Source organism: Aquila chrysaetos, chromosome 7 (genome assembly GCF_900496995.4).
Source record: "Aquila chrysaetos chrysaetos chromosome 7, bAquChr1.4, whole genome shotgun sequence".
NCBI lineage: Eukaryota > Metazoa > Chordata > Aves > Accipitriformes > Accipitridae > Aquila > Aquila chrysaetos.
The window spans coordinates 47,589,976-47,615,073 of NC_044010.1; the positions used below are offsets into that span (position 1 = coordinate 47,589,976).

General features: G+C 50.8%; 1 protein-coding gene across 1 annotated transcript in view; it reads right to left on the reverse strand.

The window, feature by feature from the left end:
* Nucleotides 1-5,322: 5,322 nt before the first annotated feature.
* Nucleotides 5,323-25,098, reverse strand: part of RAI2 (retinoic acid induced 2) — a 46,458-nt gene continuing 26,682 nt past the window's right edge. Inside the window, 2 exon segments of the mRNA XM_030020390.2 lie at nt 5,323-6,892; nt 6,894-7,496. Coding sequence (XP_029876250.1) covers nt 5,708-6,892; nt 6,894-7,391 — 1,683 coding nt within the window. The 5' untranslated portion in view covers nt 7,392-7,496 and the 3' untranslated portion in view covers nt 5,323-5,707.

Genomic DNA, 25,098 nt, shown 5'->3' on the forward strand with positions numbered 1-25,098 from the left:
ACCCTTGGTGTGCGAGATGCCAGACTAGGACAAAACGTTGCCTATCTTCGGTTCTTAAGCAAAGAAAGATGGGAACTCTGTTGACGAGGATGTGGTGGGAAGGATGATATTGAAACAATGCAGAAAATGTGACTGTTTTGAGACAGCTGTGGGCTAAGGCACATGAGTAATCCCAGGATCAAGGGGCGGGCTGGGCACAGGCTGACGCAGGGATGTGAAGTGTCTGTTACCAGTGCTTCACTGGGAACATGCGCTTCTTTACAGTGAAAACTTATGTTTTACCTGGAAAATAGTGCTCCCTTCCAGATAGTTGATTACATTGTATCCTGCCACTTTCTCTTTTAATTTTCCCCTCTTAGTTTGAAAGTATCCTCATCATTTCAGTACCAGGATATTATGCTATTATTCTAGGAGAGCTTCGGGTATATGGGCACAAAGCAGTGCTAAATATTTTAGCGATTAGTAATTTTTATCCCCAAACATGAAGAAATGTTTCAGATGGTTCAACAACAGAATGGATTTTCCTAGTGCGGCTGCAATACCAGGATTTTAACAACTGTGGAAAATATGTTTTCCGCACTAAAATTAGGGGATTTGCTTGTGTGTGTAGGACTGCCCCAGAGTACTCTGAAATGCAAACTTCAGCATTAGGAGTATGTGGTATAGTCTAAGAGAAATGCAACTTTACATAAGAGGAGGGGGAAGCATTGGGAAAAAAGTGAAATGTGAGTGAAAAAAGCAAATTGCACAAATTAACATCATTAATGTTGCGGTGGCAGGCTGGCTCCATTCGGGAGGGCAGGAACCAATCCCAGCCAGAGGAAAACAAGGTCTTTGACTGAGCCCTGTAGCATGTTTTTATAAACTTCAGCACAAAAAGAAACTAAAACATCTGGCACCAGGATATTATGCAATGTTGTTTTATGCTATTTTCATTGTCTAAGATTCTTCATGAGGACTGTTAATGAGTCGCTTATTGTTGTCGATCGCTGTCCTGAGGTGCCTCTGTGCAATTGAAGGAGCACAGTCTTCTCTGAATTGCTCCCTTTGGTGCTTGGTGGCCACTGCTGTGCCAGCCGGTTTCACCTGAAAGCTTTCTTGCATGCCAGAATTGCGTGAAGCTGCTTCTTGAGCCCCTGTGGGTCAAACCTCTGCAGGGATGTGCAAGGTGGTGTGATAACCCAGGTGCTCTGGGGGGGCTGAGCAGAAAAGGTTAAAAAAGAAAAGTTGGGAGACATAGTGGCATATCAATTTTACAGCGCGCAGGAGCGTGGGTGGTAGGAGAGCCTAGGTCGCGCACGTTACTTCAGGCCTGTGGTACGCAGAAACGGATGCCTTTGCTGTTCTCCTTCCCCTCCCCTTCCCACTGCGCTGGGTTTGCTGCAGCTCCTCCCCGTCACCTGCTGCATCAGGGCAGGAGTGGGAAGGCCACGCGGCCTCGCGTGCTCCGCCTGTGTGTGGTTTGATATACGGTCTCCCCCCCCCCTCACTTCGCAGCTGCCTTCAGCCCAAGAAAATGTTACCCTCCCAGCTCTCGGTGCTCACCTTTCTTCCCGCTCTTGCTAAGCCGAGTGGCCCTGGAGCCTTGCCTTTGAAGCTGACACCTTCCTTTTCTCTGTCCGTCTGCTTATGGCCAAGGGCCGCAGCTTTCCTTCTCCTCTTTGTTCTCGGGCTGCCTGCTTGCTAACTTTAATAAAGGTGCGATGTTCACAGGTCTGGAGGCGGCTCTTATCTCGGCTTCCACTGCCTGCTTTCATCTCCCCGCCCTCCACCTTTTCCTTGCGCTCGTAATTGTCGTCTTCTCACCTGACTTCTTGTCTGTTCTCTCAGCCTAAAAACTGCCTGTTTCAGGTAAGTTCTCTGGCTGAGAAGCTGCTCATTCTTCTTTTGGATTCATTTCTGTTGCTAACAGCTCACTCCATGCGCTGAAGCCTTAGCCGTGCCCCCCTGGTCCCGGGGCCGTGCCTTGGGCAGCGCAGGGGAAGGGGACCGGCTGCCCCGCGGAGGAGGGCTCCAGGCTGGTGCATCTGAGCTCTCCCACGCCAGAGGCTGCCACGTACCGTGGCCTTCGTCCAAGACGCACAGCCCCGCTACGCTCCTCGGATTTGGTGTCTGGCTTCCTGCAAAGCCCCTGCCTGATGGGGGGAAGAGAGCAGAGGAGAAGGTAACCCCCCCACAACCCTCTCACCCACCCTGTAATAAAAGCCCACACCCCAAGTCCAAGTCGAAGGAAGCTTGGAGCCAACAAGGGGTGCCCTTGAGGGTCTGCAGTGCTCCTCTCTCCCTTTCTACCTTACATATACCCATCATTGTAAAACATCTTCCTCCTACCATTACGGCTTAATGACTTTCCCTTCAACTTCACAAGAGGTATTAATGTCTCCATTAACAGCCACCAGAAATGGAAGCTCCATATATCATGAGTGCAGCTCCGCGTCCTTCTCCTCATACAGAAGTTTCAGAAGCAGTTAAAATGTAGCCCTGTAGAAAATTAATGGCCCAATATACAAAATCTGTAATTGCTGCTAGAGGCGAGGAGGAGGAGGTGGAAGTGCTCAATCTTGGTGTAATTAAGTACCTTGTTCTGTGGCTGCTTCTCCCCCGTGCCGATGGGGTGTAGATCTCGGGCTTCACACGCAAGAGATGGTGGGAGGCAAATGGTCCCTACTTAGTGTCGTTTGCCCAACAGTTAAGCATCAGGAGAGGTGCCGGTGCGTGGGTCCTGCTCCCATGGCACTGCCTTGAACAATAGGGTTGCGTGAAAGGGTGGCAGGGGGAGGGAGTGGGAGCTGCCCTAAGCCTTCCCAGAAGGATGCTGTTCGGAATATCCCCCTGCCATTGCAGTCTAAGCAATGGAAAAGCCGGGCGGTGGGGTGGGTGAGCCCAGTCTGCTCTGTCCGCCCATTTCTAGTGGGGTGTCTCCAGCCCGTGTCGCCCCGTGGGGGACACCCATGGTGACCAGCAGTGCCGGGGACCTTGGTCCTTCTGGAGATGGCCCCATAAAGCCAGGGGGGCCTGTCCTGGGTGGGGAAAAGGAGGATGCTAGGACAGCTGGAGCCTGTTCTGGTTTTCTCAGCCCCGTTTCAGAGCGCGGAGGCTGCAGTTACTCTTGTAATGGCCTGGGGGAAGATGCATCCGCATGGCTGCTGGTCTGGTCTGCCTTTACAACCAGCACCAGTTGGCTTTAAAGTGAATTAGTCACCCGTAGGCATTGGGTGTTTTGAAAGTGCTTGTATGGGTTTATAATAGTATAAAGCTGATTTAGCCTAATTTGTTGTCGGGGTTTCTGGGGCTTGTGGTCTAAATTCAGTTAAACCAGACCACTGTGTGAGTGTGGGCCAGGAGGTAGCCTGAGCATTGAAGTTAACGTGGGAGCACCAGTAGCTCCCAGTAAAGGCCTGCGAAGGAGAGGAGGGAGAACCTCAGCAGCTGCAGCCAGTGTCGCCGACAGGCGCTGCTCTGCCTGTCGCCGGTGCCCTGTGGCCGGCAGGAAGGGTGCGCAGCGGCTGGATGCCCTCCCTCCACCTGCTGAGGATGCTGCAGGGGATGATGCTCGCACAAGGATGGCGGGGATCGGGGTGGTCGGTGCAGCAGATGTAACCACCGGTATGAGAAGCACATACTTTTTGGAAAAAAAAAAAAAAAAATTTTTAACAAAATCCCAGAAACTTCTTTTGAACTTGGTTCTGTCAACTGCAGAATAAAAATGACAGCAGCTAATGCTGTGACCTCCTTCTTTTTAAAGAATCTGCTGTAGCCCTGGGGAAAAAAACTACATTTTTCAGAAGGTTTTTGACACTCTGGAATGGGCCCAGCTGAAACAGAGTGGGACAGTGACAAGTGGGATGGCTGTCCCAAGGGATGTCGAAATCCTGAGCCTCTGCAGTGCAATAACCAGAAGATGACACATTTCATCAGTGCAGTTTCTTGGAAGGAGCAAAACAAAGTAGCAGAGTATTTTCAATTAAGAAAAAAAATATTTTAAAAAATACAGTCAGATGACTAAACATTAATGAATCCATCAACACTTTATGCTCTTCTGAACATTGTCAGTTCTGCCAGCTTTGGGAAAAATAAAAGGCTTTAAAAATACTTAAAAAGCGAGAGTTTGACAGAACTTGATGCTAAGGTTATGTGAAAGTCCCCCATTTTTATATTAAGCGAGAGGGCAGCGATCCTTCAGCCCAAGAAAAGAGAAACAGCATGCCTTTCCTAACTTCCTAATGCAGATGCATTTTCTGAATAGCGAGTTGGTGTCTGCTGGCATCAAAAGTTTCAACAGCTTTTGGCATGACACTGGTGCCTACGGGTGCAATTAGACTTCTAACCCTGAAGCCGCTTCTTTGGGCAACTTCTCATTGCATGAACAACTGCAAAAACCTTCCCAAAACTGTCCAGGAGGAGTCTTGGAAGTTCCTTGGCTGCAGCTAGGTAAAGGAAGGCACAGTTAGCGTGCAACAGCATCCAGCTGATGGGTTTACAATGGCTTTTTTTATTTAGACAGTACTGGTGCAGTGCTGGGAACATGTAATTTGAAATAACAAAAAAAGAGAAGTTTTTCTACGTGACAGGTATAGCCACAAAAAAGGCAGTGCCCACCAAAAATTGTTCTCCTGCTCTCACACTCATCCTTCTGCTAGGATGGGTTTTTACAAGCAAGCCGTGTGAACTTAAAAGCCAACAGACAATAATGCATCTCCACCTCATTTCCATACACAAGTGCAAAACCATAACCTACCAGAACTTTTATTTTAGTTGTACATTCACATTTCTCCATTGACGTGGGCGGCTTGTACACTGCCAAGTGATAAAGTTACACAGTTCTGCTCTTTCATGTGCATTGATTTCAGCCATCAAAAAAACTTAGAAAACTAACAATAAACAACCTTTCCATGTATGTGTAGTCAGGCTGGGAAAAATTATGCGACTTTTCCTTCCCCTCCTGCCCCCTGGCAACCGAATTCCCCCAACTTTTAGGCTTTTCTCTTTTAAATGACTAATAACATTATTTAATATTTTAAGACTGTTTCCTACAGGTCTCTCGCAATGAAGCTGGCATTAGGTGCACACTGGGCTCTACTGCTCGCTTGCTCTTGCTCTCGCTCCTCTGGAAGCTCGTTTGGGTGCATCATTAGTGGCTGTCGTGACGTGCTCTCCAACAGTGCTGCAGGACAATATAATTTTTCTTAGCCTGCTATTTTTTTCTTAACATTTTAGGCTGATCACAAGTCAGTTGCAAGGCTTTACAGTTTACAGACTTTTTGCCAAACCTTCTCTGTATACTGAAAGCGAGTTAGAAATGACAAAGAATGCCGCGACCAATTAGCACGTACAAACATTTATTTTGAAATTTCCATTCCGACCGTTATGAAGAATTACATCATCAAAGCACTTTATGGCAGTGAAAATAGCTCTTACCCCTCTGACTCATCCATTACTCCATTAAAGCTGCAAAATGTGCAATCTGCTTGAAAAATAGGTTGCTTTTTATTCAGTTTCCCATGAAAAGTCAAAATTCGATAACAAAAAAAAGGAAAGGAAAAAAAGAACCAACCCAGCTTATAGGGACTCTCCATCCGATCCTTCCCCCAAAAATAACTTACAAAGATAGTTTAAAGTTTTAAATGAGTTTAAAACCAAGTGCATCTTTTTTTTAATTTTTTCTTCTTCTCCTCATAATAATCTTAAAATTCTAAAAACGCATAATTTACTTTCTTGGAAAAAAGGCAGCGAGCCGTTGCTTCTTGATTGGAAGAATATGTATCTCCGGCGAGTTCATTTTCTTTAGCTTTACGCTCCTGTTTTTGACGGGTTTCCTGAGGGCCTCGGCGCTGTCCCGGGGCTCGGGCGGGCTCTTCACGTCGTAGCACTGCAGCACCGAGTCCTGGGGCAGGTCCCTTTTGAAGGAAAAGTTTTTGGTGGAGACCCCCGACAGGCCCTTGATCTTGCCGCAGAAGATGGTGGGCACGGCGTCCTTGACGGAGACGATGACTTTGGCTGTCTGCGAGGTGCTGACGATCTCGATGTTGTTGCCGGCCTTGGGCTCGCAGCCCGCCCTGCCCGCCTGCTCCACCAGCCACTTCTGCGGCTGCCGCAGCAGCTCGGCCGGCCCGCTGGCCGCCCCCCGGCCCTCCGCCTTGCCCGACGCCTCCGGGGGCTTGCAGGGGGCGAAGGGGGCAGCGGGGCCAGGCAGCTTGTCCGGCGCGGGGTGACCGCCGGCCTCGGCGGCGGCGGCGGCGGCAGGGCCGGTGCTGGCGCCGGCCGCCTCCCCGAGGGGCCCCACCGGCTTGCGGCAGGAGGCGAGGGACAGGTCCAGGGCCCCGTCCTCGGGCGGCGGCGGCGGCAGGGCGGCCTCGCCGGCCCGAGGCGCAGGCGGCCCTTTCATGGAGAGGTCCAGCGCCTCGTTCTCGCCGCCCATCTTGATGACGGTGTGGCGGCTCAGCTGGGGAAGCTCCCGCGGGTGGAGGAGGTCGAAGGGCTTCGTCTCCTCCTTCTCCAGGGGGGTCTGGGTGCCCTTGCAGGAGTGGGGGGCGAAGAGCGGCGGCTTGGGCGGGTCGGGGGCCGCCTTGGCCTCGGCGCCGTGGGGCACGGGGATGGGGACGGGGATGGGGATGGGGACGGGGACGGGCAGGGGCACGATGACGGGGTAGGGCACCAGCAGCGTAGCGGGGGGCACCAGCGGGGAGAGGGGCGAGCTGAAGGCCTGGGGCGGGAGGGCGGCGTAGTCGGGGGGGGGCTGGCAGGGGGCCGAGCCCAGGGCGCCCTGCGAGGGGAACAGGTCCTGGAGGACGGCGGCGAAGCCCGGCGTCTGAAAGACGGGGGGCAGGACGGGCTCCTGCGCTTGGCCGGAGGGCTTGGGGTCCAGGAGCTGGGGCTGCCCGACGGGGGGGGGCGGCGGTGGCGGGGAAGAGGCCGGCGTGCAGCGGGCTGGCGGGGCAGGCGGCCCCCGGGGGCAGCACCAGGGGCGAGTTCAGGTGCTGGAAGACGTGCTGCTCCAGGAGGACGGGCAGCGGGACGGGGCCCTGGGTGGTCATGACGTAGGGGGTGGCGGCGCTGGCGGCCGGCATCTGCGGGGCGGCGCTGCCGGCGACCTGCAGGTGGATGGGCAGGACGACGGGGCTGTCCCCCAGGCAGATGGGCTGCAGCACGGTGGCCGCCACCTTCAGGGCCACCCCGCTCTGCGACTCGGCCGGCGGCGTCAGGATGGAGGGCGCGGGGACCGTCACCAGCGGGGACAGGGCCTTCTTCATCAGGTCGGCCGAGTTGATGTTCCAGGCCTCGGCCGTGATCAGCTGGGCCACCCCATTCTCCAGCTTGTTGTTGGCCATGGCCGAGGGCGAGCTGGTGACATCCATGGGCAGGTTCGGGGCGTCCTTGTACAGCTCCTCCATGTCGCGGGGCTTCTCGGGCTCTGCCGGCGCCGCCTCTACATCGCCGTCAGCGGGACCCGCGGCGGCTCCGGGCTGCCGGGAGCATCGGCACCGACATAATTTGGCCTGCGAGCCAGAAACATGTTTTAGGCAGCGCATAAATCTCCCCCTTAAAATAATATTTGCAATTGCCTTTAAAGACCCCATCGCCAAAGAAAAGCTGCTAAACGTTTCCATGCTTCAGGCTAACGGCTCCATAAGACAGTGTACTATATATACAGCGTTGCTGGATATACATACATCCCTGAGTGTTGTACGAAGAGTTTTGAGGAACTTCTATTTAGCTGTAAACACAGATAATGTAAAAGGCCTCGAGGACTGCCTGCAGCCAGCAACGCCCCCCCCCCCCCCCCCCCCAGTACGCAGCCTGATGAACAAGGACTTGGGCCATCCGTTTCACGTTTTTAAACAAAGCTTCACGTAAATGACAGTGCACGGCAGAGCCGAGCGACAGCGTGCTGTTTTAACTCAGCCCCCAAAACAAACATTTCTAAAAACAGCACGGCTAAGAAATGTTCCACCCTGGGCGAAGGGTGCTCAGTTCCCCTGTAGTACTTGGCCCTTCTTCATCCTGGTGGGATTTACTAAACGCAAGCAGGCGCGCGCCGCACAGTGCGTACGGCACCTCCGAAACTGCCGTGTGCAGGGTGAGAAAGGAGCCTGGCCAGGCAACGGCAAAGCAAAACCAAACCAAACCCCGGCCCTCACCCTGCCACAGAGCTAGAGAGAGACAGTAGTGTGAACCAAGCAGCTGACTGATTAAAGACCCAAGGAATAACAAAAAAAATCAAAGCAACTGCAAATTTATTTTGACAGCCCAACCCTTCATATTAACCAAGCAAATGGCAATTAAAAAAGGGCCGAGATGGTTTCCATTCATGATTGCGGTGAAATTTCCAGCCTATTTCCTAGAAAGACTACCCCCCCCCCCAAAAAAAGCAGCACATTAATGGCGCTGCGCATGCATTTACTTAGAACGATAAATAATTTCAACCCTGCGAGCTGCCACCAGCAGACTTTGGCTGGGGGCTGGCCGCTCCGCCTGGCACCACCCGTGCCTCTCCCAAAGTGTGCGGCGCATCCTGCCGTAGTAATAATCACCATGGAAACTTGTCCGGTTTCAGCTGCGTTACCACAGGAAAGCACTGGCACACCCAAAATTTACATTTTTCACCTGCACGTGGCTGAATCCTGCTCCCTACGAGCAAACCGTGTGCCATCGCTGCAGCCCGGCTGGCACGCTGGCGTTGGGATGATAGGGAGGGCAGCGCCGCTCCGAAATTGGACGGGTAAGGACTCCCAGCCTGGGGATGTGTCTGCATCGGAGAGCACGCGAAGACCTCCGCTGGCTCTGACACTTACAGAAATTATTTGCTCGCATAGATGTTTGTAATACTGACAAACCTGCAAAGGGGACAGGGAAAAGGCAAGAAAAGAAAAAAAAAAAAAACAAACTCCACAAACAAAGGCTAAAAAATGGCCAAGGCAGGGAAGCGGGAAATCTCCCAAGTCTCTCCTGAGACTTGTAAATCCTTGGATTTGGCAGCAAGATGCTACAGTGAGCGCAAGACTACAGAAATGCCAGGAGTTAATAGCGGAGGCTGGTTGGGTAAAATGCTAATAATTTATCAGACGCATTTGAGTTCTTAAAAAGGATTTTAAAAAGTAAACAGATGAGTCATTTCTTTTCCTCTCCTGCTGCTGGCTTAAGGAGAATAACTCCGGATTTTTCTCATCTCATGAAATGTTCTGCAGAAAGCATTCACAAATACAGGGTTGAGGGGTTTTTGTTTCCTTTTCCAGCTTCAGCTGAGACAGATTACAGACAGACAGAGGTGCCCAAGCACCGAAAAAAAAAGGAGCAAAAATCAAATCCCTTATTCAGAAAGTGACAAGAGTCAGTATAAAAAAAAATTGCACCGGTCGGTTTTTTTGGGGGGGGTGGGGGGAGGGAAGGGAAGAGCAATCATTTCTACAAATAAAGACAATGAGGAGACTGCTCAGCAGATGCAAGCTGAAAAAAAAATAGACGTTGTTGTTTCTGTTTTAAGGAATTAAAAAGTCATTTTCTGCTGCTCTCATATAATCTCTCCCTGTTTTTAAAAATGACCATTTTAAAACCCTGTGGTCTCTGCAGCACACACCAGCATCTTTGCTCCTCCAGCTGCTCCAGCACAGCTGAGTATTTTGCACATAACACTGGCTCTTCCCGATGTTTCTGTTTGCTTGAGAAGCGTGAGATCGCAGTGTTTTTATAGAGAATTAACGATCTGGCAGGGACAGGAAATGACCCCTGTTCCCCTGGCAAACCTATTTAATGTTGAGAAATAGAAAAATTAAGATGAAAATTATGCTGCGTAAGAGACTTGAGGGATTAGCATGCTGTACAGACCCATGGAGCGGGAGACAGATCACGGATGAAGATGAAAGTATAAACCGTAATAAAATCCCCCCATTGCTGCTTTAAAAGGTGACAGGGCTGGAGGCAGAGGAAATATCTAGATGAGGGGAAGAAGAGCTCATCTATCACCATCAGACACCTTGAAGAAATGCCTGTGGGCTTGGTTGTTTTTGTTTTTTTTAAAGCATAGTCAAATACTGTTTTCCACACTGAATCCTACATATTTCTGGGATCTATAAATACAGGTTGTTGAGCTTGTGGCCCTACACTGCCTCTGGGAGGGCCCCACTGTGTGAGGGGAAGGAGAAGACGAGAAAGGTGAGATGCAGCCCTCGACCCAGGTTTATGGGTTTGGGGTGAGGTTTTTTTCCCCCCCCTCACCTTTCCTATGTGGAAGTTTTCCTTACTTCCAGTATACCTGCTTCTTGAGCATGTGACCACTACAAAAAAAAAAAAAAAAAAAAGACATACATATAGATATATATACACACACACACTTAAAAATATTTCATGATCCTGCCCGCAGCCTGCAGCTTGGCGGTAGCCAGCTGCCAGGTACAGCGGAGTCCCAGCACAACTGCCTCCTGCACCCTGTAAGGCAATTTTCAGTTTCACCTGGGAGGCAATCCCAGGGCTGCTAAAGATGTATTACACTGAACACCTATTATCAAGGTCAGTAAGCAGACAGAGTGAAAAGGATCCAAGTCCCCAAGCCTCAAAAGAGGAAACATTTGAAGATCTGGGATCAAGAGACAGTTTGAAGTTGTCCAAAGAGGTGTTTTGTAGTTCCTGGACTCCTCTTTTATACTACATACACCGAGTACAAGGTACAAAACCGTAAGTCAACATGGAGATGACTTTAAAGTGATGTCTCAGTGCTGGTATTAACAGTGATAGCTATACTATATTTCTCCTTTAATAAAAAATCAACCTGAAACACGCGCTGGGTTTGCGGTTTTTCGGGGTTTTTGGGGGGCTGGTTAAGACTGCTGCTTCACTGCACGTACATTATTCAGAGTTACTCAGCTTTTAAAACAAGTTTCATATACCTAATATACACAAATGAAGGTAATATAATTCACTGAAATTGCTTTAAGTTTCCTCTGTCTACCACACCTCAGTGCCAGAAAATCAATTAATTTCACTTTCCCTACTTATCTATTTAATATTTAATTTGCTCTTTGTTTTAATTGAAAAGAAGCTTGCAACACTGAAACGAGCCCTATTGTAAATAACCCAGGCTTTCCCACCGGGGTGCTGATAAGAGTTAAGTTCATGGCACTGTGCAATGATGTGTGTAACTGTACAGGAAATGGTATGTTAGCTATACAGAAATGCCATGAAAGGGTGCTGATAACTCTAGCTTATTTTTTTTATCTCCTGCTGATGGCCGTGCAACAGACTTTCCTCAGGGCTGTTGCATGCCTTCCTGTGGGACCACAGCACCGCACCGTACGCAGCTATCCCCACGCTCTGCGTGCTCACCCGTACCGCAGCTTGTACCTCCCTATCTACACAGAATTCAAATTTCGCTATGGGAAGGTTCTCAGATGCTGCCTTTGTGGGATGCCCTGCCCAGTACCTCCTGGAAAAATCGGGCTTCCCTTCAGTATAAACACAGTATCAAACACAAACCAAAATTACAAATCTTGACTTAATGGAACAGCTTGGGGACAAAACTACGGACAGATTTGGACTTCAATGTTTTGCCAAAACTCACTGCTTGCCGTCGCTGATCCTCCCGCCAGAAGCAACATGTTTGGTTTTTGCTTTGCAGAAGCCCATTAACAAGGGTCACGGTGAGAGCATCCCCGATGGGGACGCCCCACCGCCCTTTGGGAGGGCGGCAGACCTGCCGAGCACCCCCGGCAGCAAGCGCCCAACCAGGTCCTGCACTCCCCGGTCCCTGTCGGGCTGGTCGGCCACCAGCACACCCCGGCGCCCTCGACGCTCCACAAAACCATGCACCCAGCCTGTGCCTTGCTGAGACACGGATTTCTGAAGGAGCTCAGGGTTGGGCCTGCCCATCCTCAGCAGTCTCAGCGGCCGAAGCCTGACCCGTCTTTCTGCATCCTTCTGCAGTAAATACGCAAGTGGGCAGAGAGGACACATATTGACCCAGACCAACCACTATAAGTCATCTAGTCACCTTCCAACCTGCAAATTTTGCTTTGCGTAGTTCGAGCCGTATGCAAGTAAAGGCTTTACCATAGTGTTATTGGTGTTTTGTTGCTAGAATAGAAAAAATGTATTTGAATAAAGCGAGCTTTCATATACCAGATACAAGGAGCTATTACTAGGCAAATAATGTACAGGTGGGCTCTCCCATACATGAAAACCACAGATGATTTCAGCAGCGTTTGCCTCTCACGTTTCCCACCGATTCACATATTCAGGCACCTGAGACTGACAATCCTGGCTATCCCGCACACCCTTTTAATAGTGTAATCCTCGAGCACCAAAGGGCAGACGAGTAACCAACTCACAGCTAATGGTGAACCAGCCTTCTCCCCCCACCTTGTTTCACCGTTCAGGGTGCTGCGTTTGATACCCCCCTACCTTGGCCGGGTGCAGAGGCACCCGGAGGGCCAGTGGGACCTGTCCCCTCTGCTCGCAGGGGGGCTGATGGTGACCCCCCTCCGAGGTACGGGACAGGCAGAGTGGAGGAGACCCACAGGACATTTTGTTAAGGCAACCAGCCCTTTGCCCTCCTGCTGGCTCACAGGTGGACCCCGAACGCAGTCCCATCGCCCCTGGAAAGGGGGCTCGATGCCCCCCCCCCTTGGTCGTCAGCAATGGGGAACCACCGGGGATGCCCTTCTCTGTGTCCTCCAAGGGGCACCGAGCAAACATCCTGGCTTAGCCCTGCCCTCTCCCCCCTTGTTCCCTTGACTCAACTACCCAGCAACTCCTTGTTAAGATTTAGGAGGCACCATTCAAAAGTGACTGAGGGCAAGGTGAGAAAGGCATTGGAAAGACAGTACCAGCCCGAGAGAGGAGGGAGGGCTACACCAGGGTATCCCTGCCAGTATGAAAGCTACACCCGCAGCCTTTGCTCCCCGTCCCTCTGCACAACGTCCCCTGCTCGCCACGCACCCACGCGCCGCCCCGCGTTACTTCTCACTCTACAGGAGCTACGCTGTGGAGGATGAGCTGGACGCTGCCGAGGAGCAGTTAAAATAAGAGCATCTCATCAGACAACTTCAGAAGACACCGGAGGAGTAACAAGGCTCCCACGCAGCTCATGCAACAGGTACTTTTATTTTCCACCGCTGCATTATGGAACCTTCTGGGAGGCGAACCTATTTGTGTCAAGGCTCCCATCCAGGCTGTTAAGCCCTGGGGGAACGAGAGGGAAAGGAAATCATTATGGCAGTGCAAAATGGCATGTTATAGATGGGACACTGACAATATGTATACACCGCTTCGGCACACAGCACAATCGTTCCCAAATGCAGAGGCTCGACTGGCTGATTGTACTTCGGTCTTTTAAATAGTTCAGCTGAGAAATACCACGGTGGTCTGCCTATTGCACAGGCTAATCGCCTGCAAAGAGCTGCGTTAGAGTCATATATTTGCTAACTATATTGCTGTTGTCAACAGCCTGTAGTTAGAAATCTATTCCAGGGAGGAGAGAACTCACTTTCTTCTCAATTTAAAAACAAATCAGACCAATTGAAAAAAAGATCCTGTCACGGGTCTCGAACCAGTGTCTTTATACCCAGGGGCAATATATACAAGACAGACAGTAAGTGCTGTAGAAGGAATAGAGCATTTGCCTGACAAATTTCAACCTGTAGTGAATTTTTATACCCAATTTGGACGCCTCACAAAAACCCGCTACATTTGCAGTGGAAACCACGACATAACCCAAGCACATGAGAGATAGCACATGCTGCCGTACTGCCAGATGCCTTTTCCCTTCCTCTGCTCCATTCACAAACTATTCCACTAACTGGATATAACACTTAACTGATGGTCTCCTACTTTCAAAAGGACCACCGCTCACGCAATATACAGTATTATATATAAGCAGGCACTATAAAAACAGGGCTACTTTGAAATTACTTGAGATTGATCTTGCTATTCCCAAATGCTCGTTTCTCATATTCACTGCACATCCCCGTTCCTGAGGTCTCTAAACTGTTACGCGTGGAGGAACCTTGCAGCAAGTTCCCGAAAATAAAACCTTTCGAATGGTGGTTTATTTTTTTCCCTTGGCATAGTACAGAAATGCCTAAACAGCGGCGGCTTGCTTAGCCCACAGTTAAGCTGAACACACACTCTGAGGCGGAGACAGTGCACGGAAATCTGATGTATTAAATGTGACATGTGAAGGACAAATATAAATTTGCCAGCCATAATTACTGCTGAGTCACGTGCCACCCAGTTCAGTGATGTCCCTTCGACCCAGCAGGCTCTTCCAACTCAGCGCAGCTTTCGCACTCCAAATTTCTGTTCAAAAAGGGAAGGCAAGTTACCGCTTTTGCGACTGCAGAAGTATCTGTTTCAATCAGCTTCCCCTCGATGCTGCCAGCAGCATGCAGGTGTCTCCTCCCGAAGCGTGACGTAGTCCCTTGGGATGGGGATGTCGGCGGCTGCACCGTTGTGTTGGGACGGGTGCGTCGGTGACCCAGCAATCGCCCCCCTGCCCTGAGCGCCTGCGGTGGGGAGGTGCTGCCTGCGTGGCCCTGGGGGAGCATCTTCTCACCGGCAGCTTCCCAAAAGCCAACCTGGAGGGCTGCTCGCCCCTGGGAAAGTCCTGCCGCCCTCCCCTCCCCGCCTCTCAGCCCCATCACGCACTCTGCTTGCTCAGAGTCACTGAATCACAGATGGGTTGAGGCTGAAAGGAACCTCTGGAGGTCCTCTGGTCCAACGCCCCGCTCAAGCAGGGCCACCTACGACCACTTGCCCAAGACCACGGCCAGACGGCTTTTGAATATCTCCAAGGACAAAGACTCCACAACCTCCCTGGACAGCCTGTGCCAGGGCTCGGTCACCCTCACGGTGAAAGAGTGTTCCCTGACGTTCAGAGGGAACCTCCCGTGTTTCAGTTTGTGCTCATTGCCTCTGGTCCTGCCGCTGGACAGAGCCTGGCTCTGTCCTCCTTGCACCCTCCCCTCGGCTACTCCTGTACATTGCTGAGATCCCCCCTGAGCCTTCTCTTCTCCAGGCTGAACAGTTCCAGCTCTCTCAGCTTTTCCACATACGTGAGACGCTCGAGTCCCTTCGTTATCTTCACGGCCCTTCGTTGGACTCTCTCCAGTGTGTCTGTGCCTCTCTGGTACTGGGGAGCCCAGAGCTGGACACAACACTCCAGCTGTGGCCTCACCAGTGCTGAGGGGAGGGGAAGGATCACCGCCCTCGACCTGCTGGCAACACTCCTCGTGCAGCCCGGGGTACCATTAGCATTCTTTGCGGCAAGGGCACATCGCTGGCTCATGGTCAACGTGGTGTCCACCAGGACACCCCAGGTCTTTTTCTGCCAAGCTGCTTTCCAGCAGGGCAGCCCCCAGCCCACACTGGTGGCTGGAGTCGTCCCCAGGTGCAGGGCTTTGCACTTCTCCTTGTTGAACTTCACGAGGCTCCTGTCGGCCCATTTCTCCAGCCTGTTGAGGTCCTTCTGGATGGCGGCATGACCCTCTGATGTATCAGCCACTCCTGCCGGTCTGGTGTCACCTGCAAACTTGCTGAGGGCACGCTCTGCCCCATCATCTAGATTGTTAATGAAGCTGTTAAACAGGATCAGACCTAGCATTGACCCCTGAGGTACACCACTCGTCACTGCCCTCCGACTAGACTTCGTGCCGCTGATCACCACCCTCTGGCCCCGGCCATGCAGCCAGTTTCCAGTCCACCTCACTGTCTGCTCGTCCAGCCCATACATCAGCAGCTTGTCTGTGAGGATCTTACGGGGGACAGTGTCAAAGGCCTTCCTGAAGTCTACGTAAACAATATCCACTCCTCTGCCCTCATCTACCAGGCTTGCTTCTCACACAGTAGGTCAGCTTCCCACAGGGAAGGCAAACTGGCAGCGGGTTGAGAACCTAAGAAAGTCTAAATTAAAGTGGTATCAGGGAAAAACTGGACTTACTCTAGGGATCTCTCTTGCATCAGAGCTCCTGAGATTTACTATACCTTGACCTCCACGGTTTTCACACACATGGTGGACCCACATGTTTACGTTTGGAGCGAGACCGTAGGAAGAATGCAGACTCATGCTAGCATTAAAAGACTTCTTAGGCTCGAAAAGTAAAGTGCATGATTTTCCTATGGGAAAAAAATATTTTAAACAATTTTTCCTGTCATTAAATATCCCGTTTAACTGATTATTTAGTATCATTTTCAATCAAAACATTATATTCGCCAGCTAAGCAAAGACAAATGAGCTGTTTTGAGAACACAGAGCTAAACAAAACAAACAAGAGAGCCGTTACTTTACAGTAAATTTTAAAAACCATGCATTTTGTTTTCCCAGTAATCGATACGCCAATGATAACAAGAGGAAAAGGATACCAATTAAACATAATTGCCAGCCCCACTTCCCCCAAAACCCGAAACAAAAAGCACTCAGTGTCAGCCTGATAAAATATTTGCTCCTTTGCCAGTCAAGTGCTTTATTAAACAGTCCTTAAAGCATCTCAGCTCTTACAAAGGATTTCCAAGTTTGATGTCAGTGAAATGACTTCAAAGCCTCATTAGTTCCCCAGCGGAGGTTTGTTCTCTGCTCAGAGGTACTCCGCTCGCTATTTTGTCCTGACCCTCTCCACTGATCCCAGGCTCAGATATTTTTAATACATTCATTTGATCTTTTCTGAGATCCAGACGAGAATTGGTATTGGTGTGGCAAAGGCCGCCACCCATTGCCTGTCTCTTCTTGCTTATGTGAATCTGTCTCGCTCCCGGTTACGAGGGACAGGGACCCCTCATGGACCAGTTACCAAGCCTCAGCCAACAGGTTAGCGAGGTAACGTTAAAAAACAGTTTTAAACTGCTACAGCACTTTTGCAGGTGAAACATCTGACTTTGCCCCATTATACCGACATGGTTTCAACTGCTTCAGCTGTCTCCCGACTAGCCACACAAGCAAAGCACACCAGAGTACCCCTCGAGGGGTAAACCAGCTTCACCAGCTCAAAACCCGTAAACGAAGTGAGGTGCCACCAGCACCACATGCACTCCGAGAGCCCTGGCCCCTCAGACACGCTGCAAACCCTTTCCCATCCCCTCCTTACGGCATGCCAGCTCCGGTTAAAAACCACTTTTTCTTGGTACAAACAAGGCCAGAATAGGGCTAACCTCAGCACTGCTGAGAGGACTCCCCTTAAGCTCATCTTGCTTTCTAGACCTTCCCGAGTCAGAGAGAAAGAACAAGCAGAAAACAGTCTTACTGTATTTTAAAGCCATGGGGGTTAAGGATAGCAAATCCCAACAACTCTGTAACTCATCTTAAATCAACTGAAAGCCAAATTTTCACATAATCTCTCATCGTCCTGATATAGTCTGGCTTAAATAAATACATAATGGGAAGAAAAGCAAAACCAAATGAAAAACTGAATCTTCCAGCTCGCAGATCCTTTTTGGTGAGGTACAAATGCTCCTATCTAAGACCACAGGTAAGGACATGCAGGTGATTAACCACATGCACGCGTGCCACCCAGCTTGCCACGGTGGGCCGAAAGGGCAAACCCCTTCTCCCACCTATAGCTCTGATGGCTCTCAGTGGCACAGATATTGTCCCAAATGACAAGATTCAGGGATGGGCCAAAGAGCTGGGGACTGAAAACAAACTCATCAGCTTCTCTTGTGGGACAGGGTCTCACTTGGGAGCACGGGCAGATACGAAGGCACAGGAGTATCGGGCTGCTGCTTGGGAGCAAAAGGGTAGAGGAATCCTCCCTCTCCCGGTGCAAAATGTGGAGATTTAATACTTCATCCTTCCCCACTGGCATGAGTAACCAAATGCTCCTTCAGCTTGCCACTTCAAGATCAAGTTTTATGTTCATAGCTTCAGATTTATTAGACTGACTTTCCCTCTCCTCCACCCTATCACTTTGATAAACGAAGCCCAACATTTCATCAGCTACCTGACAGTGCTAATCCTCAGCAGATTTCAAATTTGCCCTGCTCTTGCATCACCCTATCTAAAAATGTGTGGATGGAAAAACTTTCAAGCAGAAATAGCCCCTTACTTTCATCCTTGCAAAATTTGTAAGCAGCTGCAAGGATTTTGTTTAAAAGAGACAGAAAAATGTAGGACTCCTGTGATGTGAGGAAAACTGCAGCATTTTTTCTTTGAATTTCGCATCCTTTTACACACTCGCTTTCACCCCAGTGTCTGGACCGTTTCCTGGTCTGACTTTGAGAGGCAGAGAAATGACCTCTTCTCTCCGTGATGCACAAGATGTCAGCCTTCTGACTGAATTCAGGCTAACACCAGCGTGAGATGCAGCATTACAGTGCTGATGATAACGAGAAGACTTCACAAATTTTCACTGTGTTTTCATTCTCAAAGACCAATTTAGCCCCCCTAGAACTTCAGCCCCTGTGCTGAACTGTGAAATACAGATGCCTCTGACCACAAATACTATGTAAATAACAGAAAATACTGAAATTCTGTCTTGTTGCATTTCAGTGCCGCTGAGGTTACTGCTGTTCAGTTAACCCATCCAGGTTACTTGTAACACCTACAAATGCCCCACACGCACATGCACACATGCAAGCACTTCTTCTCTAGTGCCTTCTGCCTCACCTATTTGACCGTGAGGTCTTCTGGGCAGAGATCGTTTTGGCACATGATTAGCACAAAGCACAGACCTCAGCTTGGATGCCAGTTACCACTGCAATCCAGATTACCCCTTCCTCGTGGGGACGGGTGGGCACGCACTCGCTGAGGTGGCACGGGGCTGCCTTCCTTCTCAGTCTAGCTGCTGGCCGCTACTTGCAGTTGTGTTCCTCCAGCATGCCTCTTCCTCCCATTTCGTTAAGGTCTACTGTGTTTCTCTGCTGCCAGAGCACTTACAGTCTGCCTAAGAAGGGCGAATGTTAATGTCCAAATTTTACTAATTTGATGCTATACGAACAGAGACCTTCCAGCCAGTTCAAAGGAGTCTTCTCCAGCTGGGTATCCTGGCTCTGACCGACACACTGCTCGTACTGCACGGAGGTGAGACTATTCCAGACTGTGCCCAGACTACACAAAAAAGTAATAATGCTCTTTGTCATCAGGGATCCAGACTCCAACCACTCAGAAAAAAAAGGTTATATTTCAGGAAACGCAGGCAGGGCAACCAGTGCTGTAAAAATAGCGCTGCTATTGCAGGTAAAAGTAAGTATTATTTTCCTGATACTATGAACCAGTCAACATGAACATATTTTGCAGACACATATTGCAAGAGGAAACAAGGTCGGTCCTGCCCATGCTTTTCCATCAAACCTTTGGAAAGCACATACATCATGATGAATGCAGTATACCAAACTTTGTTATTATCACCTCCCCTATCTTAATGATGGCTGCGTGGTTCCAGAAGAGGAGTGTGCTGACGTAGTATATAGAGCCGCTGACATATTTACTGCAGCATTTTTCACCAGCAATTTCCGCTGCGATGTGTGCTATTACATGTTCAGAAAAACTTAGGGAAACTGCAGGATGCAGAACAACAATTACATCTTTCCCAGATGAGACTACTATGTTAATGGATCGGCATCATCCATCACCATAGATCGTAAGTCCTCTGGGGAATGTCACCAGGCCACTCCAATAAATCTGACCGGGAGATTTCGTATTTGGCTGTTCGGCTCAGCCTTAGGAAACAGTTTAGCAACACACTCCGCAGCATGACTGTGGGTCAGCTCTCCCGGTGAGGTGACGTTGCTCTACAGCCGTGAAGCTCTGGATGTAGGACGTCCTGCACCCCAGCGTGGAAGGGCACACAGGGCTGCAGCCTGGCATTAATTCCTCACATGGTTGGTTCTTCAAAGAACCAAATTTTGGTACGCAGATCGAAGACTGTGAAGGAAGAAAGCTGGCTGCGCAGCTTCGTTCCTTTACCAACAACAACAAAGAAAAGAAAATGAAAACTAAAGAAGAACAAAACTAACAAAAAAAAAAAAATACCTGCCAGCAGACCAGTGCAGCTCTGAAGTAAATTTTTTTGCTGTCAATCTATCTTCTTGATTCTTCAGGCCACCTCAGCAGGCAGAGTAGACTGTCTGCCATGAAAATGTAAGGTGATGCTCTATTAGGGAAGAACATACTTCTCACAGGATCTTCCCTCATGAAAGCCAAACAAATAACCCACAGATAAAAACCTCCATGGCTGTACCATGTCCTAGCTTATCCTTGTAATAACAGGAGAATTGAACCTGAGGCTGTCTCCCCTCGTCTCCCACACTAATGCAAATACAGGAGCAGTGTAAGAGCCGGCTGAGGGGAAGGTCAGCCCCATCAAAGCCCTTTTGGGAGGCAGCTCCAAGCAAGGGGGTCCGAGGGCACTTTTGTCTCTCCTGCTTTGTGTATATTCCGTTTCAGGCAACGATGTATTTTCCTGACACGCCGTTCACAGAGCTGGAGCTAAGCATTTCCTCGTACAGCACTGGCGGTGGGGATCTGCCACAGCATCGCTGCTCCCAGGCTTAACTGTTTTGAGTCCTCTCTTCCCTTAGGCACCGGCTTTCACCACCCACCCCCCCCCCCGCCTGCCCCAACACCACGGGCAATGTGCGTGGTCCTTCTCCCTCGCCCAGGTACCCGATGTGAGGGCATCAACGCCAATGCCTGTTCCCACCAGGATGGGGCCACCACTGGACATGCCCCCCGAAATGGGGACAGCCTTGGGGTGCTGCCCATGCCTGTCCAACCCTCCCCATTCCCACGCGCCAGCCCTTAAGCTCCTTGTCCCCAGGGTGGCCAACCCCTCCTGCTGTCTCGGTATGGGTGCAGTGGGTTTGGCCAGAGGAGCAGGGATGGAGACTGACGGCTTGAACTACTGCAGCTCCTGCAGCAGCGAGTAGCTGATGGTAACCAGAAAGGAGCACAATGGAGCTTGGGAGATTAGCAAAACAAGGAGGAAGTAGTTTTAACTACATAACAATTTCAGGGAATAAAAAACTGCCTATAGCCTGTGTAAGTCGTGAGAAACGGCACACGCTCGTCTCGCCTCAGGCAAATCCATATGTTGGTAGACTAGCTCAGCTACAAAAATGATACCCTTTCTTGCAGACAGAAACAGCAAGAGCACCCAAGAAGTACAAAATGTTCAGTATTTACTTGGTGGGGTGTTAGAGAAAACAACCATGCTCATTTAAGAGCTTGCTGTTGGCAAAGGGGGAGGGCGGATGCCCCCAGCCCTTGCCTCCTGCAAAAGCGGGGCAGTCAGCATCAGGTCTCTGCACTTGCCCCCTGCTCAGGGGGCTAAACCATTGCCGGATGGAGAAGCTGCTGCACCTTTCAGCTCATGCAAAACGTGGGTCTGCCCCACACCCCCCCCCAGGAAACTCTATGGCTCCAGCTACGCCACAGGCACCCTCCATGTCCAGGCACCCTGGGGGCAGGGACGGGCGGACTGTGAGGTGCCAAAGCAGCGCGTGCCAGGCCGCTGGGCTCCCGGGGCCACTGCTGGCCGGCCGGTCTTTGCCCAGGATGGCAGCTGAGGGAAATCAGAGGAGTCTGCAATACGGGAGGCACAGCAGGAACAAGCCACACCACAACAGAGGTTGCAGAAGAAGCCCAGAGAGCTAAGGTGGCAGCCAAGAAAAACCTCTGTTTTTTACCGCATGTTGGTGGACGTGCTCGCGTGCCAAACCCTTGGCCGAGCTGGGTAAACATCTGAACAGCACAAACCAAACCAGAGGAGACAGCTGTCCCCTGGCGAGCGCAAACCCTTTGCGACCCCAGATGCATCTTTCCCAAAAAGGTGTCGAGATCCATAGTTTGAGAAACCGAGCAGCCAGCTGCTGGCCACGGCTGCACCGGCAAGGGTGGCCACCAGGGCAGGTGTGAGTGACCACAAACCAGGAGCCAAGCTCTCTGCCAAGATGTGCTCCACGCCAAGAGGGCACCAGAGCTGCCCAGCACCCGCAATTTTTGCAATGGGGAGGTCGGGCTGCAACAACCAACCTGCATTTCCTTGGCTGCCTCGTCCAACTAAAAGGGCCATCTCCACGTGGTGTGTTTCCCGGAAAACACTTCACATAGATTAACTCCAGTAATCTCAAGGGAGCTGCTGGGTGCAGCTCTTGCCTCTGTTCAGGCAATGGCCCTTGGCCAAACCCCGCTGGCAAAGTCAGTGCCATTTCCCACGGCTTCACGGGGCACGCAGCCACAGGGAGTGGGTCCCAGCACGCACCCATCTTGCCACCCCCAGGTGCCCTCCATGTCCAGTGGAAAGGCTCCCGCAGCATGCTGTAAAAGCATGAAAAATCAGTAGGCTCCATTGACTTTTAGTCTGACGTTAGCAATTTCATAGCTTAATGCTAACCAGAGCAAGAGGGAGAGCATGCTGCTACCAAAAATTAATTAAAGGAGGCGGGGGGGGGGGGGGGGGGGGGGGCGTGGATGGATCTTCAAAGATCCCGAAGTCACCCAGTACCATGAACGCCTGGTAAACCCTGCCCTGTCCTTACCGTGATGAAGGACGATTCGGCCCCTCCTCCGGGATGAAGCTTTCGCCAGGACCCAGCCACCCACACGGGCTGGCAGAGGTCAAGAGTCGGGAAGAGGAGCAGCCCAGGGGCCGCAGGCGCCCACCCCCCCATGGTGGTGGCACCAAAGCCACCGACCCGGCAGCACCAGGCGCAGCGTTGCGGGGCGCCGGCAACGGGGCGCTGGCGGCCGGCTGTTTGGGTTTATCTGTCTAAACAGGCACTGAGGGATTAGGTCCCTTGGCGTCCTTGGCGCTAATTAAAGGTTGTTTATCATCCGATTGTTCCCGATAGCGTATATTTCTTCTTTGTGTAAGCACAGCCAATGCGGACGCGCAAAACCAAAAGGAGTGGAAGGGTCTGCGTTTGAGCAAGTTACGGGGTGCGAGGGACACCCTGCAGCCCGCCCCGCCATCGCTGGGCTCGCCGCAGGCACGGCCGCTCGGTGCCGGGCCGAACGCTGAGCTCCGTCCATTTCTTCCCACGCTGGTCGTGCCGTGGGCAACAGTTACCAGGAAGAGAAGTTTTGGCTGAAGCGTTCCCAGAGCAGCACCAGTTACGCGTGATCAGAGCTTAACAACGTGGCCGGAGCGAGCGCACTCCAAGGGCAAAGTCGTTACCGGAGCATCCCGGGCAGCGCTTGTACACACAAAATGTGCATCTGGAACAACGGGCAGCAACCCCTTAACGGCAATTTTTGGGGCCCTAGAAAGGGTTTACCTAAATATAGTTAAACACGGCCCTTCGGCAACGTCTGCGTCCTTGATAGAGCCAGGGGAAGACGGGAGTTTCCTCCGGGCCTTGGCTGAGGTGGGCCGTGGGCACTGAGGGGGCTCGGCTGGGACGGGAGCCTGGCCTTTACATTAAAAAGCCACCGAAGCTGCAAACACAGGCACTGAGAACAGAAATGCAACCTGCTCCTGGTTGCCCGGCCTTTATGCTCCTGACTCTGCGTGGCTGGGTTACGATGCGTTCTTAAAACACACAGTTATCCCCTCTCTTTCAGAAGGCCTTGTTATGCTGCAAAAGGACATACGCAAAAGGAAAAAGTAATTCATAGGCCTCTTTCTTTGTAACTTTCAAGCTTCTGACTCCAAACTAAGTAACACTTTTTTTTCATGCCGATTTGTACGTGTAATATAAAAAAATTAAATTGGTCTATGAATCTGCTTTTAATGATACGATGCTACCTGCTACCCTTGTAAATGTATAGAATTATTTTAGTCTTCCTCTTGCTGTGTCTTACAAAGGCAACATACTGTAGTTTCAGCAGTTGCATTTTTAAACGTGTTTATCTGGGTCACTGCTACTTACAGCATAAGAAGATTTAGTGAAGCCAGTTTAGCATCAGTCTAGTGCAAAGGAAAAAATTCTGTAATTAAAACCAAAAGAATTATACTGTTTGGAGGGTAAAAATCTCAACATTATCAAATTAAAGTCTTTGGGCTGATTCAAGAAGAAAATAGACCTCTGGGCAATTTCATTCAAAAGGCGCTTGGTGGTTTGGGGGTTTTTTAGGCTCATCGCAAATTATTTCATGTAATTGGCAATTTCAGGTATAGAAAAGAGAACCGAGAGCATTACAACATCAGGATTTTCTTTAGTGGTACGGTGTAAAATCACCAATGATGGAAGAACATGACTCCTGATGATGGCGGTCCATCTGACGCACACGGAGCACTGCCGATGTGCGTGCCAGAGTGCCCCGAGCGGCTGCACCTCTTTGCCGTGTAGTGGCCGTCACGGAAGACAGGGGAGAAGACAACCTGTTTTGATGGCAGTGCTCCCAGATCCTTCCGCTAAGCGACAACTGATCTGCAGACAGAAGAAAGCAGGGGGGACGCTCAGAGGCCAGGGGAGGCACCTAACATAGTCTCCACGTGTTTCCAATGGTCCTAGCTTTCCAGTGTCTTGGAAAATGCCAGAAGAAAGGAAGATGTTGTTCAGGAAAGGCGAAGCTGCCACTCATGCGGGAAATGACGTGGGAGGCTGAACAGCCACCGCGAGATCAAAGTCTGAGCACGCCCGTGTGATGGAAGAACAACATCCCTCTGCATGACACTGCCCGCCGGGTGACAGGGAAGTGACTCAGAAGACGAGTGCACTTCAAAGGTTCCTGGAACACTGGTTTATTTTAGCTGAAGCCCGTCTGCAGCGGAGTGGGGAGGACTGCAAGCAGAAAGCATCCACTCCGCACCCTGCGGCCACTGCTGGGGCAGTTCATCCCCCAGGAACAAAAGCCATCCTCCTCTTTTCCCTTTCTTCTGGTCGACGGAGGAGGGCAGGCAGGGAAATAGCTGTCACTGCCACTCCCAAACCACAGCCAGCGGAGGCCTGATGCCGCAGTGGAGCGGGATGAGATGCTCAGCGCCTGCCCCGGTGTGCTCCGTGGTCTCTACGACAGGAAGCTCAACAACTGTCCATCCATCAGTAGGGTATCAGTGTGACAGAAACATTAGGTTACTGCAGCCACATCACCGTGATCCAGAGTTAATTATTCCCCAGATCCAAACAGCAGCAACATGGGGAACATGGGACGAGCGTGTAGTCGGTAGTTTGATCCTGTTATCGATTGGATGCTAACAGAGGGACATAACTAACTATAAAATATTTCCTGTGTCAGAA